Source organism: Calypte anna, chromosome 3 (genome assembly GCF_003957555.1).
Source record: "Calypte anna isolate BGI_N300 chromosome 3, bCalAnn1_v1.p, whole genome shotgun sequence".
Lineage (NCBI taxonomy): Eukaryota > Metazoa > Chordata > Aves > Apodiformes > Trochilidae > Calypte > Calypte anna.
The window spans coordinates 51,195,070-51,213,386 of NC_044246.1; the positions used below are offsets into that span (position 1 = coordinate 51,195,070).

Genomic DNA, 18,317 nt, shown 5'->3' on the forward strand with positions numbered 1-18,317 from the left:
CACATATTTGGGAGAGCTGAAAGTGATCTTACTCAGACATAAGATTTTGGACCCTAAAAATATTGTAGGGCCAAATTGTAGCAGTTTCATTAAAAAAACAGCAGGGTTTCACTGACTTGCTTATTCTCTCATATGTAGGATGTGGCAGAGAGCATGTGCATAACTCATCCAGAGAGCAATGTTTGGAGTGGCTGATGAAATACAAATCTGGATTCAGGTCTTTTGTCTTCGAAGTACTGGAAGAATGGGTGCTTATGGTGTGTCCCCTGCAAAGCTGCTCTTGCTGCTTGGGTCGATGCTGCCATCAGCTGGAGGCTTGCTGCCAGAATCAGTGCAACTTCTGTCTGCACTCTGTGTCCGGTGTAAGCCGAGTGTGTAAACTAGGTGGGGGGCTGAAATGATCAGTGACCTATGGTCTGTGAGTGAAGTAAAGTTACTTTTGATGGTATCTCTCTCTCTAAGGCTGCTCATTCCTTATTCCTCAGGTTTTGTGTTTTTATTTCAAATCATTTGCAAAGATTGCCCCAGTTTCATAATAAAATCTTGTGTGCATTCCTAAGCACTTCCAAAAGCATGTGTGGGTTGTTTAGGCCTTTTATGTTGTTATTTCTTTGTGCTTGACTGAGAAATTTTGGGTGCTGTTTTTGTAAATTTATGTAACAACTTTGATTGTATTAGGCAAAAGTACCTTGGATGGTCAGTATGATTTTTATGCCGCTAAGATGTGGGCTGTAGTAAAATCCTCCTCACTGTCAGGCTTCAAATAACTGATTTAGGTTCCTGTGTGCCCATCATAGGGGCCTGTCTTAATACTTCAAAGCTTATTGGGTTTCTTTGTCATGAGAAGAACTTTGCAAATTTAAGGTAATGCTTACTGAGGATGGATTTTCATTGATTTTTGTGATAGAGATGATGATTTCTAGCAAAAAATTGGATCACTGGGTAGAAGGTTATAAAGGAACTTGGTGCAGTGCCTTTCTTATTTCTGGATGGAAAAAAAAAATGCTGGTATTATTCAACTACAGCTCTAATGGGGTCTAACTCCAGCATTATTAAAATCCCAAGTGCTTTGTGTGGAAAACCCAACTAGAACAGTTGACATGGTGGCTTGGCTTTGCCCTGCCTTCCTTTTTGAGAGGTGGCACATGAGTCTGTTGATTATTACTTTTTTCTGGTGATTCCTGTAGGATTAGAAAAGAATACTTTCTCAGTTTCATATGTCTGGGTAATGCATGTCCAGGAAGGGTTTACCTCAGCAATGTTTTCGTCCTGCTAAAATCTGTATACAGACCAGATTTGATTAATGTTTTCCTCTTAACTTAAACTTCTATACTTACCTCTGTAAAAGCCTAGAAATACAATTAAACCCACCTGATAACCCCTGTGTTATGGCAGTATTGAGCACAATAACCTTAAAATTGTGATGAAAAATACTGCATAGATGTAGCAAAGGAAGAAGCAATTTTTCTTACGTCAGATGAGATGTAAAACTCGGTAAGACAGAAGCATTGTGATGAGACTTGGGAAAGTGTGTTCCATTTACTGGATTGAAAACAGATTTTTGTAGTATTTTTTTGATGTGGAGTGTTAGTCTTTCATGTGTTAATGGTATGTCCAGGAGTTGCTTCTTACCAACAATAAAACATAGGAAAGGATGAAATGCTTTTGTTTAGATTCCAGAATATCCAACAGAAACTTGGAGATAGGTCACATTTTTTCTTCTCACTTGAAGAGCACACCTAGGTTTACTTGTTTATTACACAGAATGCAAAACTGGCAAATACCTAGGGTTTTGAATAGCAAGTTCAAGAAAACTACTTGTGTTGGTTTTCATTTACATTAACTGAAACTTTATTTGCTGTTTTTGTGGTTTAATTTCCAAATTAAAATAAGTGTCTTGAAACAAAGATTTTGTTTGTGCTCTAGTGTGGTTTCATTAGTAAGAATTCCTGTTTCTGTTACCTTGTCTTACATCTGTAGTGGAAAGTTGTACCTTATTTTCCTTTCCCTTTTGGCTGTGTTGCCTGATGTTGTCAGCTGTTGTTTGATCACATTTTCTTGGATTTTTAAGTTGGTTTTTCTTCTGGTGTGTGTGTTTTTGTTTTGTTTGTTTTTTCCCATTAGGAAAGCTTTATATTAAAACTAACCTGTTGTTTGATTTCATTGTTACTTCTGAGCTTTGGGCATGTCTTAGAGTTGAAAGCTTTTAACATGAAGCCCTTTCTGTTCAGCAGCCTTTCATATTCTTACCATGGAAACTGTTACACAGCATGTGGCATGAACACAAACTTGTCAGCCTTTTAATTGTGATTGTCAAATGTATGGGGGAGGGGGAAAATAGATCAGTAGTAGGAAGGTCATGAGATGTTAGCCTAATTAGCATGATTTGGGCAGAAGAAAATTGTGTCATGTTGATTTGAGAACTCCGTGAACTTGTCATTGTTGTGGACAAAGGATTAAAAAAAACCCAGAATAAATTAGAGCTTTCAAAATGCTTTTGACAAGTTCTTCTCCAACAGGCTGTTGAGCCAGCTGAGGGAGCTAAAAATGACCAAGTTGCTTGGTTCTTGTGAAGAGGAACGAGTTGTCAGATACTGCCCCTACTGTCTGTAAGTTCTGACAGGGCTTGAAGATACTTTGAGGGGAGGATCTTCAGAGGGTATTTTTTCCTTCTGTAATCCCCTGGGGATAGTAAGGCAGGCATTTGACTTACATTTAAGCTGTTTAATTGTATTGGGTGTCTTTGTTAGGTTGTGTTGGGTTTTTTTTTTTTCATTTGTTTTTTGGTACTAAAAAACCATCTGGTCTTTAAAGAGTGTGTTTGGTCACTAGTTGCTGCTTGTGTTTTTGAGAAAGTTTTGTGATGCGAGTCTTAAGTCAGGTCTGCTAGCTAAATTGTGGGGATTTTTAGTAAAGATAGCAAGGTATTTGCTGTGACAGAAAAATTTAAATATTGTTATTCCTCCAGAATATTTAAAAGAAGCATGAAAGCTAGAAATTCTGCTCAGAAATACTAACAGGGATCAGAATTGGAAATCATTTGACTGTTACGATACTACTTACATGAGTCTTCTCTGCATTCCTGTTGTAGGTATCTTAAGTAAATTCCTGTCTACTTCTCACAAGCTGTGCATACTTGCTGAAACTTTAATGTATCTTTTTGAGATTCTCTATATTTCCTATCCTTTTTTGGTAATAAAACACCATTATGGGTCAGCGATGCATATTTTTAAGCAGATTTATTAAGGCAATCATTGAATGGATATCTGTAGAGTTGGGATTCTTGTCCTTTTATTCAGTGTAATACAGAAGGTTCACTAGAGTGCTGTGGACAACACTTTCTGCAACAGAGGGACATTCCTTTTCTTGCATTACTTTGACAAAGACTTTGTTTCTTGACTGCTAATTAGCTTAACTGCTAATTAGCTATGTACTGTTTCAAGTGTTTAGCGCTCTCTGCAGAACATTGCATGTAGAGATTACTACTTTCAAAATGACCAAAAAAAAGTAATTTCCAATGCTGTTTGCAAATATTCTTGTTATTGAAATGAAGTTAACACCCCTGCCAAAGCCAAGATACTGATAGATAGCGTGTTAATGTGACTAACCAGAAATCAACACAGTTTAACATGTGGAGGTCTATGAAGGGAACAGAATTCCTTTATTCCTGAAGTGTGACCAAAGAACGCTGAACTCTGGCATTTCAAAATGAACAGTATCTAAGTTTTTTTCTTTTAACTGCAAGTGCAAAGTAATGCAAAATATGTGAAGATGACAACATCAGCTGGTGCAAAAAAGAAAGCAAGAAATGTATGAAAGCTCTCTTACATTCTACTGAGAAAAATGTAATTTAGTGCTCTGTCACTTCTCATAGAGATTTATGCTTGCTGCCAGCACTTAAAGAATATTAATTTCACATTTAAAAAAAATATACAACCACCAAAATGTCAAGGAGCAGCAGCTTAAGCATGCTGGAGAGAAGACCAGCTGGGAGTAAGTGGTGACAACAGGGCAAGCAGAGTCAGTGCCCTCATTGATAATGGCACAGTTTTCCAGTATCTGCATGATGCAACCAGAGTACATGTGTTGACAGTAAGTAGCTGCAGCCAGCAGTCTGCAGGCAAATCCACAGTGATAATCTGAAGTGAGGTAAGGAAGTCAAGTCAACAGCTCACAGTCTGGATCGGTGGGATACATGGCCAGGCATAGCTGAATATAGTTCGGGTGAAAATCAAGGACAGGCGCAGCTCGAATGCATCTCTTGACTGAAGATGAGGAGGCCCCAGACAAGGCTTCTTACACCTCTTTCTTATACAGCTCTTCACAGTCTTTTTAATGGTAGGATTTGCCTTTTGGAATCCCTAGTGCCTGAAACCAGTGGCAAAGTCTGGGGCAAAGAAGGTGCAGCCTTATTAGAGGAGGATCAGGCCAGCAAACATTTAAACAAATTGGATACACACAAGTCTGTGGGACCCAAGGAATACACCCAAAAGCACTAAGGTAGATGGACAAAGTCATCGTGGACCTGTCTTGGTTGTCTGAGAAAGGTCATGAGGGTTGGAGGAGTCTTCTGAAGATGGGAGTGGCATTAGCTTTCTTCCAGTCCTCAAAAAGGGCAAAAAGTCCAGGGAGTAACAGGTTGGTCAGCCTCATCTTCATCCTTAAGAAGGTGACTGAGCAAATAATCCTATAGAACATAGCTAAATGCACTAATGGAAGGATTGTGATTGGAAGTAATTGACATGGATTTACAAAGAGGAAATCATGCCTGATGGACCTCATAGCCTTCTACAATAAAAGGATGAGGTTTTTGGGTAATGGGAGACCAGTGAATATTGTTTATCTTTGCTTCAGCAGGCTTTTGTCAGTGTCTCCCATCACATCTGATGAATTACAGACTAGTTAAGTAGACAGTGTGCTGGACTGGAAACTAGCTGAAACCTCAGTATTGTGTTTGTGGGCATCAAGTCCGGTTACTAATGAAGTATCCCAGGAGTTGATGCCGGAGCTGTCCTTAGAGATACCCAGAATGTGACTGGACAGAGTCCTGGGCAGCTGACTCTAGCTGAGCCTTCTTTAAGTCAAAGCAGTTGGAGTAGTCAGTGTGCAGTGGTGCCTTTCAACCTCAAGGATTAGCATTCTGTGATCCAGGGTTGAACAGCTGCACAGTATCAGTGTTGACTCAGGCAGCTGAATTTTGCCAAAAGCAGTTTTTTTCCTACACTGTGGGCTTTTCCTACTTAGACTTAGTTCTTTCATAGACTGCTGGATGACTTCTTTTATGGTGCAGAGGAAAGATTAATCTCAAAGTAGATTCTGAGCTTGGACATCTCTACAGAAGAGATGTTGGCATTTGTGCTTGGAACATTTTCACTCTGGTGCTGTTTATTAGATACCCCAAATCTTAATTACAGAAGCATGACATAGGCTAAATACCCTTGCTTCCTCAGTTCATGCATTGTCCTGGTTTCATTGTTCTTTTATCAATAAAGTTGGCTGATGAATACGGCTATGGAGAAAGGATATATAGAACTTGCCAGATAAATGTTTTCATTTCATTAGTGACATAAAAGAATTACAGACCATGCCATGCTAATCATTGTTATGAACTTCTCATTTAGGTTGAATTTGGTTGAAGCTTTTGTAGTGGATCCAGAGCTACGTCAGTGCCTTCAAGAAGATCTCTTGCGTCGCTTCCCAGATCTTAACCGTCAGGCAAAGAAATTTCAGAGACAAGCAGCAAACCTACAAGACTGTTACCGAATGTATCAAGCTATTAATCAACTGCCTAATGTGGTACAAGCACTAGAAAAACATGAAGGTAATGCCTCCGCTGTCTATTTTCGATGTTTTACTCTATATTGATAGTGCATAGACTTCCAGAGTTTACTTTGTACATGTTTACTTTTGATGTAGAAATAAAGCTTAAAAGACATTCAAATTTGAAATGAGATTAATTTCTGAAATACTGAAAAATAAACCTAGCCAAATCTTTACATAAAAAAGCTTTCCAGTTAGTGTGTAGCTGAAATACTTCAACTGTTGATGGTCTGGTAGTCTGAGCAGAGTCTAATTCAACATACTCTTCCATGACATGGATGAAGAGCATGTGTACACACATCAAGTTTGTTGATGATACAAAACTGGAAAGAGTGGCTGATGCACTAGAAGGCTGGGTTGCTATTCAGGGGGACCTGGACAGGCTGGAGTGTTGGGCAGAGGGGAACCTAATGAAGTTCAACACAGGCAAGTGTAGGTCCTGCACCTGGCAGGGAATAACCCCATGCACCAGTACAGGTTAAGGTTGACCTGCTGGAAAGTAGCTCTGTGAAGAAGGACATCGGAGTCCTGGTGGGTAACAAGGTAACCATGAGCCAGCAGTGTACCCTTGTGGACAGCAATACCAGTGGCATCCTGGGGTGCATTAAGAGGAGTGTGGCCAGCAGGTTGAGGGAGGTCATCCTCCTCCTCTACACTGCCCTAGTGAGGTCACATCTGGAATACTGTGTTCAGTTCTGAGCTCCTGAGTACAAGAAAGACAAGGAACTACTGGACAGAGTCCAGCAGAGGGCTATGAGGCTGATTACCAGGTTGGAGCATCTCTCCTATAAGAGAAGGCTGAGGGACCTGTGTCTTCTTACTAATATTTATAAATATCTAGAAGGCAGGTGTCAAGAGGCTCTTCTTAGTAGTGCCCAGTGACAGGATGAGGTATAAAAGGCTCAAACTGGAACACGGGAAGTTCAATTTGAACATGAGGGAAAACTTTGTTACTTTAGAAGGTGACAGAGCACTGGAAAAGGCTGAGGAGAGGTTGTCGAGTCTCCTTCTTTGGAGACATTCAAAACCTGCCTGGACATGATGCAACCTGTTCTGGGTGAACCTGCTATAGCACAGGGTTTGGTCTGGTTGACCTTCAGAGGTCCCTTCCAAGCCCTAGCACTCTGATTAGTGTCAGTAAAACAGAGGAATGATTCAATGCATCAATAGCAGTCCTGCTACTTTCTGACACCTGTTAGAAAGTGTGTTTTTGTAGAACCCCATTAATTTGTTAATCTCTTTGCATAAAGCAAGCACCAAGCCCCATTTTCTCTGACAGTAATATTACTCAGTATCTTATGCTTTTCTGTAGTGTAGTTTCATGACTTTCAGTAATGAAACTTACCTTCTAAATTATTAAGATTAAGTTAATGTTTGGTTGCTGGCTGTGTTATTTCCAAAACCAGTAGAGACCTAAAACTGAGAAGGAACTGGCAGATACAAGTGTATTTTTTCTAAGAGCTGTGCAATGTTTTAACTGCCTCTGTCGTGTCCCTTTGGCTTTTTCAGTCTTGTTATCTTAGCATGGAGCTCTTGTTTTTCTATCTTAAACTGAGATACTAGTTTGAAATGCTCACTTCCTGTCTTTCCTTCTTTTTCTATTTGTTTTAATTTGGATCAGCATAGTTTCTGTGCCATAATGTTGGTGTAGGAAAACAATTTTTAGAAGCTTTGAGGAGCAAGCTGTGTAAGGCAAACTGCTAAGCTCACCATATGGAAAATTAATAGACCGCAGAAGGTTCTTGCTGTTTTACTCATTAATCATTTGGCCTTTGTAGGGCATTTATCAGCTATGTATCTAAGGTAACTTACAATAAATGCAATGTATTATTTTTATTTGTACTCCTTTGCCCTTGCTTGAAGTACAGCAATGGTCTGGTAATTTTGAGTCTGTCTGTGTGTGACAGATTCCAACTGGATTGATAATTTTCCTGTTTAAGTCTGTACAAAATCTTTTAGCTCGTCAAGAGGTTGGAGATCAAAATAAGTTTTTTAACAATTCTGAGTATTCTGAGTTTGAAGCTTGAGAGCTTCATTTTTTCATGAATGGATATGGGGAGATAAAGCAATTCACTGTGAAGTGATCAGCAGTGATTGACTTTCAGTATGAAGCATTTCTTTGTTGAGGTGCTTGTTTTCATGGATAATGAAAACTGAGGAGAGGGTAGTGAGTGAAGATGACTTTTTTATTCTTTACACATAAAAGCCTTCATAAGACTGGAAAGGACTCTGAGTCATCACGTCATTTTGCTATTGCTGGCAAAAGAGACCAGTTGTTCATTACTCAAATTGCTGAGGCATAAAATCTAAGTACTTTAAAAATGTCTGTCTTCATGAAGCTGCTCAAGCATTTGCCTGCTCATCTCGGACAGACACTTTTAGTTTTAACCCCATATGCATGTATGTAAATATGCAGAATACAGGAATTGTATGCTGGCTTCCAAGTATATTTTTACTATATTGTATAAAGTGGCTTAAATATCCCCTTTCTGCTTTTGGAAACCTCTTACTGCATTTTCCAATACTGTTCTTTCCTTGACAGTTGCACTAGCGTGTTAGAATTATGCTGTAATTAAACTTGGCTGTTTGCCATCTGTTGTCATTTGCAGCTGATTATTCCCCTACTCATAATGGGAATCAGTTTATGTATCAATAAATGCATTATCTTACTGTTAAACTTTACTTCATTTCTATTAGCCCACTTTTCAAGGTCAGTTATGTTCCTGATCTATTTCTTTCCAATTTAGTCTGCTCATAGCTTCTACACTGCATAATTAGTGAACTTTATAAGTGGCCTTCTTTTGCATATTCATACCATTAATTCACATATCTTAAAAAGATAGATGCTTTTATGAGTGTTGGAGGAGCTGTATTGCTGATGTCCTTCTAGCTCATTCATCTTTTGCAAGTCTGTGATGTCTTTTTTATCTGCCTTCTGATCATTGTATTATTTGTGAATACTGCAACTTAGCATCCCATGTGACACCATATTGAAAGTTTTGGAAGATTCCAGCTTCAATCTACAGATTTTCCTTAGTCTTAGGCAGTCAATTATCTCAGATGCTGCACATATGATTCACCTCCACTAAACCTGTACTGTATTTTATCCTGGTTTGCGTTACGTTCATTGTTCTTTCCTCATCCTTTTTTCTAAGAACTTTTGTACCATAAAAATAACTGGTTTAAGTATATTTAGTCATCGAGATTTGCCTGTGTTCCCCTGATACAATAATGTCAGTTTTCATATTTCTTTTTACTGCCAAACTAATTTCCAGAATGCCTGGAAACTACTGCCTCAGGGGTGGAAGTATAGCCCCACCATTTGCCACAGACAGCTCCATACTGCAGTGGAGAAGGGTGAAATTCCAGACCATCTGCAATATCCATTGAGGATATTGTTGTATGGGGTAATACTGCTGAAGAAGTCTTTGAAAAAGGCAGGAGGGTAATCTGCATACTACAGAAAGCTGGTTTTTTCTATAAAGAGAAACAAGGTCAAGGGATCTGCCAGAGGCATCCATTTCCTGGATGGCAAGATGGGCACCTGCACATTCCTATGGATGTGGTCAGCAAAATTGCAACCATGTCTTCACCCACTGATAAGAAAGAGACACAGACCTTCTTGGGCACAGTGGGGTTTTGGAGGATGCACATTCCTGGGTACACTCAGGTTGTAAAACCCCTTTATGAAGTCATCCGAGAGAAAAATGGTTTTACATGGGGCCCTGAACTACAACAGACCTTTGAGCAGGTAAAGTGAGAGACAGTCCATGCAGTGGCCCTGGGACCTGTCTGAACAGGACAGGAGATCAAAAATGTGCTCTGCACTGCAGCCGGTGGTAATGGTTCCATCCTCTGGCAAAAAGCACCCGATGGGATTTGAGGTCAACCACGAGGGATTTGGAGTTGGCAGTATGAAGGTTCAGAGGCCAATGACAATCCAACTGAAAGAAATGCTGACTGCTTATGAAGGATTTCAAGCTGCTTCAGAAGTGATTGGTACAGAGGCAATGCTCCTCCTGGAGGTGCATCTGCCAGTTCTGAATTGGATGTTTAAGGGGAGGATCTGATCTACACACCATGCCACTGATGCCACCTGGAGTAAGTGGATTGCCTTGATAACACAGCGAGGTTGAACAGGGAGCCCTGAGCATCCAGGCATTGTAGAGGTGATTACTAACTGGTCAGAAAGTAAAGATTTTGGAATGCCACCAGATGAGAGGGTGAACCATGCTGAGGAAGCCCTTTACATGTAATGAACTTTCAGATAATGAGAAGAAATTTGCTCTCTTCACCAATGGATCCTTTTGCTCTCTTCACCAATGGATCCTGCCATTTTGTAGGAAGACAATGGGTGGAAGCTGCAGTTTGGAGGCCTACACGACACATCACTCAAGCAGTTCTGCGGGATGAATCCAAGCAGTTTGCAGAAGTAAAAGCCATCCAGCTGGCCCTGGACATTGCTCAAAGGGAAAAGTGGCCAGTGCTCTACACTGGCTCATGGATGGCAGCAAATGCCCTGTGGGGGTGACTGAAGGTATGGAAACACCCTGTGCTACCAGTTGTCCCTGTTTGGGCTGCCACTCTGTGTCAAGGTATCACTGCCTGGTTAAGGGACACTAAAGGTAAGGGCACAGTACATGGACACCACGTACCTAAGAGTGGGGCCAGTGAAGAACAATGGCAAAACCATCAGGTGAACCGGGCAGCTAAAGTGTTTCAAACAGGTTTAGGCTGGGAGCACAGAAGTGAACTGTTCTTAGCTCGCTGGGCCCATGACACTTCAGGTCACCAAGGGCGAGATGCAACGTACCAATGGGCCCCTGATCCAGGGGTGGATTTAACTTTAGACATTATTTCGCAGGTTACTGATGTCTGTGGTGTATGTGCAGCAATCAGCCAACCTAAATGGTTAAAACCTTTGTGGCACAGGGGATGTTGGTGTAAATACAAGTGTGGTGGGGCCTGGCAGACTGATCACGTCACAGTCCCTCAGACTCACCAGGGTAAGCGCTCTGTGCTCACAATGGTTGAAGCAAGCACTGGGTGGTCAGAAATGTTCTTGTGCCTCATGGCACTGCCTGTGGTACTGTTCTGGGGCTTGAGAGGCAAGTGTTGTGGCAGCATGGTAGCCCACAGAGGATGGAGTCAGATATAGGGACTCATTTCAAAAAATGCCTCATAGACAATTGGGCTAAAGAGCATGGAGCAGAGTGGATATACCATATTCCGTGTTATGCACCAGCCTCTGGAAAAATGGAATACTACAATGGCTTGCCGAAAAGCACCCTGAAAGCTGTGGGTGGCAGGACCTTAAAAAATTGGGATAGACATTTGGCAGAAGCCACCTGGCTAGTTAACACCAGGGGATCTATCAGTTGAGCCGATCCTGCTCAATCAGACCCTTTACATAGAGTGGGTGGGGATAAAATCCCTGTTGTGAATGAAAAGAACCTGTTGGGAAAAATTGTTTGGATCTCTCCTGCTTTGGGCAAAGATAAACCCATCTGTGGGCTTGTTTCTGCTCAAGGTCCATGACAAACTTTGTGGATTATGCAGGAAGATGGGGAAGTCCATTGTGTACCGCAGAGGAACTTAACTCTAGTTGAGAGTATTTAGTTTCACTTTGTACAGATTTATTTTTTATATAATAGTAATTAGTTGTATTAAGTGGGTTTTTCCCCAGGATAATGCAGTGGTGTCCAAGAGTCTCAGGAAGAGTCTGCAGCACATGAGGGCATGAACCCCGAGAGACCCTGTGCCTTCTGTGTTGCTTTGAGAAACTGCCATGATGAGGATCTGCAGCCTGGACTTAACAAAAATCTTGTTTAAAGACAGGGCATCGCCGGGTGAATGAGTATGGAGAGAAAGGGAATGGAATAAGGGGTAGAATGTCACCATTTGAACAGGAGGAAGTAAAGCTTTGAGAGGGGTGGAACGCTAAGGGAGGGATTTATTCCCTCTCATTTCCTGCCCATACTCTATGAAGATGGGCAAAGTCAGCAGCTTCTTGCTCTTTTCTTTCCACTTGCTGCTGGCTGGGCCGCTGGCCCTTACAACCAGCTCACCATGTGCTCATTGGAGCCCATATCTGTCGGGTTGTGTTATATATATATTTCTATTATTTGTCACTTTATCCCTTATGTTATTTCCTTTCCCTTGTGTTAGTAAATCTGTATCTAGTTATTTTCAGTTTCCAACTGAGCCTCTACTCTTTATTCCCCTTTTATCTTCCCTTTTTTTTTTTTTTGGGCGGGGCGTGGGGAATAGAGAGGAATTCTGTCTTCGGTTTCATGGTCTCCCCAAACTGCTAAGCTATGACATCCATAGTACTGGAGTCTTTTTGAGGCATTTTGTGTAAATCATGTAGTTAATAATGCAAATAATTCTGCAATTAAATCGTAATTTGAAGTCACTGCAAGGATGTAAACATTCATTTACTGACAGAGCATTTTCACAGCTGGCTGCTGGGTAGATGCTTATTTGCAGGCCTGAAGAAAATACTTCTTTTACAAAACTGTCAATACCTGTTCAATCTGTATTAACTGCAAACTGCATTTTTCTTTCAAAATGTACAGCATTGTAAGGATTTCCAGCCAGCATGTGTGCTATGCAATTATAGTTCATGCTGCAGACTGCTAGCAAAATACATTGGAAGAAACATTTAATTTTGATGATTTCATGTATAGTGGTAAGATCAGTAACTATAAAGATCTGGTTAGAGTAGGTGGTCTTTTCTTTTTTAGGGAAAACCAAAACACATACACCTCAATTTCTACTTACATCCATATAGAAACCTGCCAAATCCTAAACCAATATAAGATCTACCAGTTTGTTTTTTTTTGTTTTTTGTTTTTTTTTGAATTAAGAGAAATTAAAAGCTCTGAGCATGCATGATTAGACCTCCTCTTTATATCTGGAAAATTGCTGTTGAATACTTCTTTTACCAAACCATTTCAGTGTTTTATGTAGAAGAATAGATAATGTTCAGACAGCATATTTACTTTCAAACTGTTGGTTTTTTGTACTTCTATGCATAATGGAAGGGACTTAATACTACCAGATATGAACTAAGATGACAGAACAGACACAGACTTAATCAGAATAGAAATCAGATAACACCAGTCTTAGAAAAAGGTAATGTGTGTGTCAGTGAAATAGTAAAAACTAATATTAACAAAAATTAACCAACTATATTGTTGTGCTGTTTATCTTGGATAAGTGAATTCTGGTAAAATTTTGGCATTTTGTGATTGTTAATTTTTTTTTTGTTTTCTCTTAACAGGACCTCACCAGATGTTGTTGTTGGCAGTGTTTATAACACCTCTTAATGATATCTACTCTGACTTCTCAAAGTTTCTGGAAATGATAGAAACAACGTTGGACATGGATAAGGTATGGGTTGGTGTGTGGGAGGGAGTTTTCTTACCAGTTAAGTTTCTTATTGAGCCTTGCAGTTTGCTTTACTCTTAATTTAATTGATCATCTGTAATAAGTAATGATAGTTTATGAAGACTGTTATTAGTATAGCCATTGAATATCAAAAGGATATTCACCCTCTGCCTGTAATCATCTCGCCAAGGAAAAAATGCTTTGGGTACATGGATGCTGTGGACCTGAAACTATACAGTTTTTACATATTTGTCTGCTTCTGTGGAATTCGTTAGACAGGGTTATATTTGGTGGAATTAAGTCTTCGTAACAGTTTGCCTCTCTGAAAAATTACTGACCTAGGTATAAAGACAGACATTACAGTCTACTATAAAAACATTTCTCAGTAGAAAGAAAAATACTACAATTATCATAGCCTTGCATCTACACTTTCATAACAAATATTCCTGATGATAGGACTATGCTTGCAAAGCATTTTTTTCAAATTAAAAGAACATTGGAAGGAATGTTCCTTTTCCTTAAATCTGTATTGAAAAGGAGAAGGGATGATTATAAATGATTGATTTATTTTTTAGTGTAAAACACTTAGGATACAAGCAAAAACTGTAACTGTTGTTTAACTGGGTGAGACAATGCCAAGGTTTTTGGTGAGTTTTGTAGGTAATTTTTCCTACTTCATTGGTTAGGGAATTGTTGAGATGCATTTTGAAATGTGCGTGCTTGGTTAGAAATGTGTTTATTGTTCCCTTTTCAATAAGATGTTTCAATCATTTTGGGAAACCTGGGAGGCTGACTGCAGAAATACGAGATCCACCTAACCATGTTCCAGGCATGGTAGTAAGAGAGGAAGGTGTTGAACTTAGGATTTTGATTTAAGATTTCGAACATTCATATTTTTCTTGAAAGGCAGAAAGACTCCTGTATATGTATTCATCAACTGTAGCGAAATAAGGCAACCAGGTGCCACTAATTGCCAGGGAGTGAGCATGAGCTTGTGTCAAGCCCACCTGTGCCTAATTAGGGTGGGCCCCCAATGGGCATGAGCAGGACCAGGGGGCCAATAAAAGCGCGCAGGCAGCCGGCTAAGCACGTAACTACACACCCCGAGCAATGCTGAGGGTCGCGGGTTCGATACTTCTCAAAGCCTCACCCTGCTGGCGATGAGCTCCAGTGGAGCAGTAAAGGTAGTGCAGTGCTGAAAGCAGCACTTAAAGCCAAGCATGCCAAGATTGTGAGTTCCAGTGTGAGCTGAGTTTGTGTCTTAGACCTTACCTTTTATTGGCCCCCTGGTCCTGCTCATGCGCAGTGGGGGCCCGCTCTAATCAGGCACAGGTGGGCTTGACACAAGCTCATGCTCACTCCCTGGCAATTAGTGGCACCTGGTTGCCTCATTTCACTACAATCAACTGTGTTTTACTGTTTAAGGAGAGATTGACATGTTGCTGTAATTTGTGATATTTGCTATGGAAGAAGTATCTTTAAACTAGTTACAGAACATCTGTTCATTTAGTTTGTATGCCTTGGGACTGTGGTTTATTTAAAACTAACAGCTCCTCTAAGCTTTCACCCTTCATAGTCCATCTCTTCGAGTTTCTTTTTGGCTTTTACTTTACAAATGTTTTGTTGTCCATCTAAATAGAGTAACAAGTCAGTTATTTTTAATCAAGTCCTAGAGAATCCAGTATGTCAGATTTGTGGGGTTTTATTTCCCTGCTGTTTACTGCATTAATTTAAATTTTGAACATTCTTTTCAGAGTAGCCCTGAGCAAAAACTTGCATTAAAAAAATGCAGTATGCTTAGTAGAACAAAAGGGAATGTGTAGCTGCTTCTTAGCCATATTGCATTAAGGGATTTGATTTCATTACAACCCTTTGCATGACTCTTTTCAGTTAAAGGTTACATTGAGAGTGAAGATGGTAGCAAGATTGTTCAGACCAGTCTGTTGCATGTCTGATGCATTCCTTAATCTTTGAAGCAAATTTAACATTTGGATTTAATTTAATTAGATTTAAATTCACTTTAGCAATTGGTATATTAGTCGAATGTCAAAATGGTGCTGAGCATTTTAATTTTTCTTTTGTGGAGATGAGAGGGGAGTCAGTGGAGTTCACTAGTATTTCCTTCCATTTTTCTGTTGAGGGATGGCCTTACTTGACCATAACTGGCAACAGATTTGTTAGGTACAAAGCACCAAGAACTTCAAATACCACATCTCTGTTTATGCTTGTCCTGCCAGATTGTTGGCAGTGAGGGCTGTGGAAGTGAAAAGCAAAAGTTTTACCTATTCATAACTGAGTTACTGCTGTAGGAGGAGCACATCCTGAGAGGAACATTGGAGGCTAATATATTTGTGAGTGCCTGATGTTTTTGTGTGCTTAGTAGCACTGTTTTTTGGTATTTTTAGTAAACCATAATGATTTTAATTCTTTAGCAGTTTAGCTGAACTTTTTAAAGGATATTTTTCACTTGATCACACTTGACTTTCACTTGGAGAGTGCATTCAAGTGAAGGAGTTCTGTTTGTCAATTGCTAAGGGTTACTGCACAAGATCTGAATGAGGAAGGAACTTCCCCATAGAAATTGGGGAGAGTAATGCAATATACTAGAAGCTGTCGTCAAACCTGGATCTTTAAAATTTTTAAATTTTTAAATTTAGATTTTTAGGCTGAGATAATGGCTGCTAGATGTCCTAAAGAGCAGTATCTACACCTAGAAAAGCCACCAGGCACTTATGCTCGTGCTGGGTACCTGGTGTGCTGCAGACTGGTTCTTGGGCTTCTGCAGTTCCTAACTCAGACTATTAATGTAAATAGAAGGTGAAGTAATTTTACTTTAATGCTTCTGTTATGAAACTTCACAGCAGTTTAGGATTTACTTCTTGCACAGTGGCAGCTTTTAGGTTCATTTGTCACTACACATCTGTTGAAGCTGTAATGAAGTTAGCAGTAAGCACATGAAACTAACTCCATAACTCCTGGACTGAGCAGTGGGTGGGGTAGTAAAATCATGTTTTTATAGATTATAAGGTGTAGATTTTGATGTATAATTTTCAGATTATAAGACATGTATGGATCTTTGCTTGCAGGGAAATGAAAGCATGTCTGCAGTGAGGAGGCCCCAAAGGGTGGAAACAGGGCATAGTTTTGGTTCTGGACAGCATCTCTGAGATTGCAATCCAGGTGAAGGCTGGAAGCAACAGCCCATCTGGGTTCCCTGCTGGGGCTGCCAGAGCACTGTGGCTCCTTGGCAGTGTTGCCTTCCTTATCTTGAGTTTATGGAATTTCTTCAGTTTATTGCAGGCTTTAAATAATTCTTGGAAGCTGTGAAAGAAAATTACTTTTCACTTGACTGTCAACGTGAGTTGTCTCATGAAGTCATTCGTGACAAAGGCTGGCATGGTGGCATTTGCATCCCAGCCTTTCCAGTTTCTCTTCAGATACAGGATTTTGCCCTACAAAATCAGGATGGTCTTTCCTGCTGTATGCTCTGTTGTGGATGTTTGTTACTGTTCTTTTTGCAGAATTAAGGGAATGGAAGGAGCCAGGCTTTATACAGGGTATGAATTTGCTCATACCCTTTTCTTAATGCATGCAAGTGTCAAGGTGGTCTTTTAAAATCTTGTAATCCATTATTTTATGGTGTCCACATCTCTGGTTAAGCAACTGGAGACCTTTGCCACTGCAGTGTTTGCATACAGCACTACTGGAACCAAAATGTCAGGCTGAGTGAAATGCCTTGCAGTGTTAATAATTACAATTACAAAGAGAACAGATACAAACACTTCAGTTTTCCATGATCCAGCTTCTGTGGAAGATCAAATTATCTGTTTGGAGAAGATCATTCTCAGAGTAAAGTGGCAATCCTTTGGATATACATAACGATAACTCAGTTTCTTCATATGATAGACTTGTCCCCCTATTCCAAATTAAAATTGTGTAAGCCCTGTTGCATTCATCTCCAGGTTTTTGTAATTTTGAGATCTTTGTTCCAAGTTGCGGCAAAAGCTGGGAGTCTTCAGTCTTAACACTTTTAAAATTCTTTTGATGCATTGCATATTTCAAGTGGTTCTTGTGCTTAGTACAACAAGGTGTATGCAGTGGTTCTTGCAGTTATTGTTCCTGTTGCTCCATGCTTTCTGGAGTGATACTTTCATTGTCTGGAAGGGAGTAAAAGAACCATAAACCTCCCTTTCTCTTGCTAGCATATACTTGTGAGTAAATGTGAAATTTTATGTAAACCACACTCTTGCTTTAGTGTGTTTTGCAAAGTATTTGGAGCTGCTTTGTGTTAAACATTGCAGGTAATTCATAGCTAAAGGAAGCTTCACAGAAGTGGTTTCCTCCTTTAATTAGATGAAATATGTTACTAATATAAAATCCGGTGTTTAGTTTCCATTTTGGACAACAGAGCAAATATTCTGGTGGTTATGGAAGTTTCTATATCATAAATCAGGTTTGTGCTTGCAAATTAAACTTGAGTCTTGTAAGGTCATCAGAAACACCTGTCAGTGCAAGGGTGGGGAAGAAAGAAAAAGATGAAATGCAATTTACTTCATTTGTGCCTCTGAAAATGTAGCTTGGGAGGAAATAAGTATGCTTTTCAACTCAAAATAGCTGGGTTGAAATTGGGTGGGATTTTTTATGATACGGTGTAGTCTCCTTCTCTAACTTCTTACTTGTAGTTTTAAGCAGGAATTACTTTTTCAGAAACATCTATTTCCAAGGACTTCTTTCAAAACATCCCATTCTTGTACATTCTGTCTTGATTAATTTTATAAATCAGGGCTTGAATACAGGTTATGTATTCTATGTACATAAAATTTAGGTGGCCCTTACTTCCCTTGTTTTCCTGCCTACTTCTTAGTTATTTGTATGCAAAGAAGTGTGCAGACAACTTCATTTCAAAATAAAGGAGTCTGTTAAATTGTTATATTTTGTTTGTATAAAATACATTATTTGAGAAAACAAATATTTGAGATGTATTTGGTTTGTAGTTGAATCAGATAACAATATTACAAACAGCATTGTATTACAAAATTATATATATATAAGTATCTATACATATGTAGGTAAATTGAATAAATGGTGATGTAAATTCATGTCAC

At 39.6% G+C, this 18,317-nt stretch overlaps 1 protein-coding gene across 1 annotated transcript in view; it reads left to right on the forward strand.

The window, feature by feature from the left end:
• The window catches only part of MSH2 (mutS homolog 2), a 48,465-nt gene that overhangs the window by 16,323 nt on the left and 13,825 nt on the right, over nucleotides 1-18,317 (forward strand). The window contains exons 7-8 of the mRNA XM_030448526.1: nucleotides 5,622-5,821; nucleotides 13,106-13,215. Coding sequence (XP_030304386.1) covers nucleotides 5,622-5,821; nucleotides 13,106-13,215 — 310 coding nt within the window. The remainder of the gene's footprint in view (nucleotides 1-5,621; nucleotides 5,822-13,105; nucleotides 13,216-18,317) is intronic.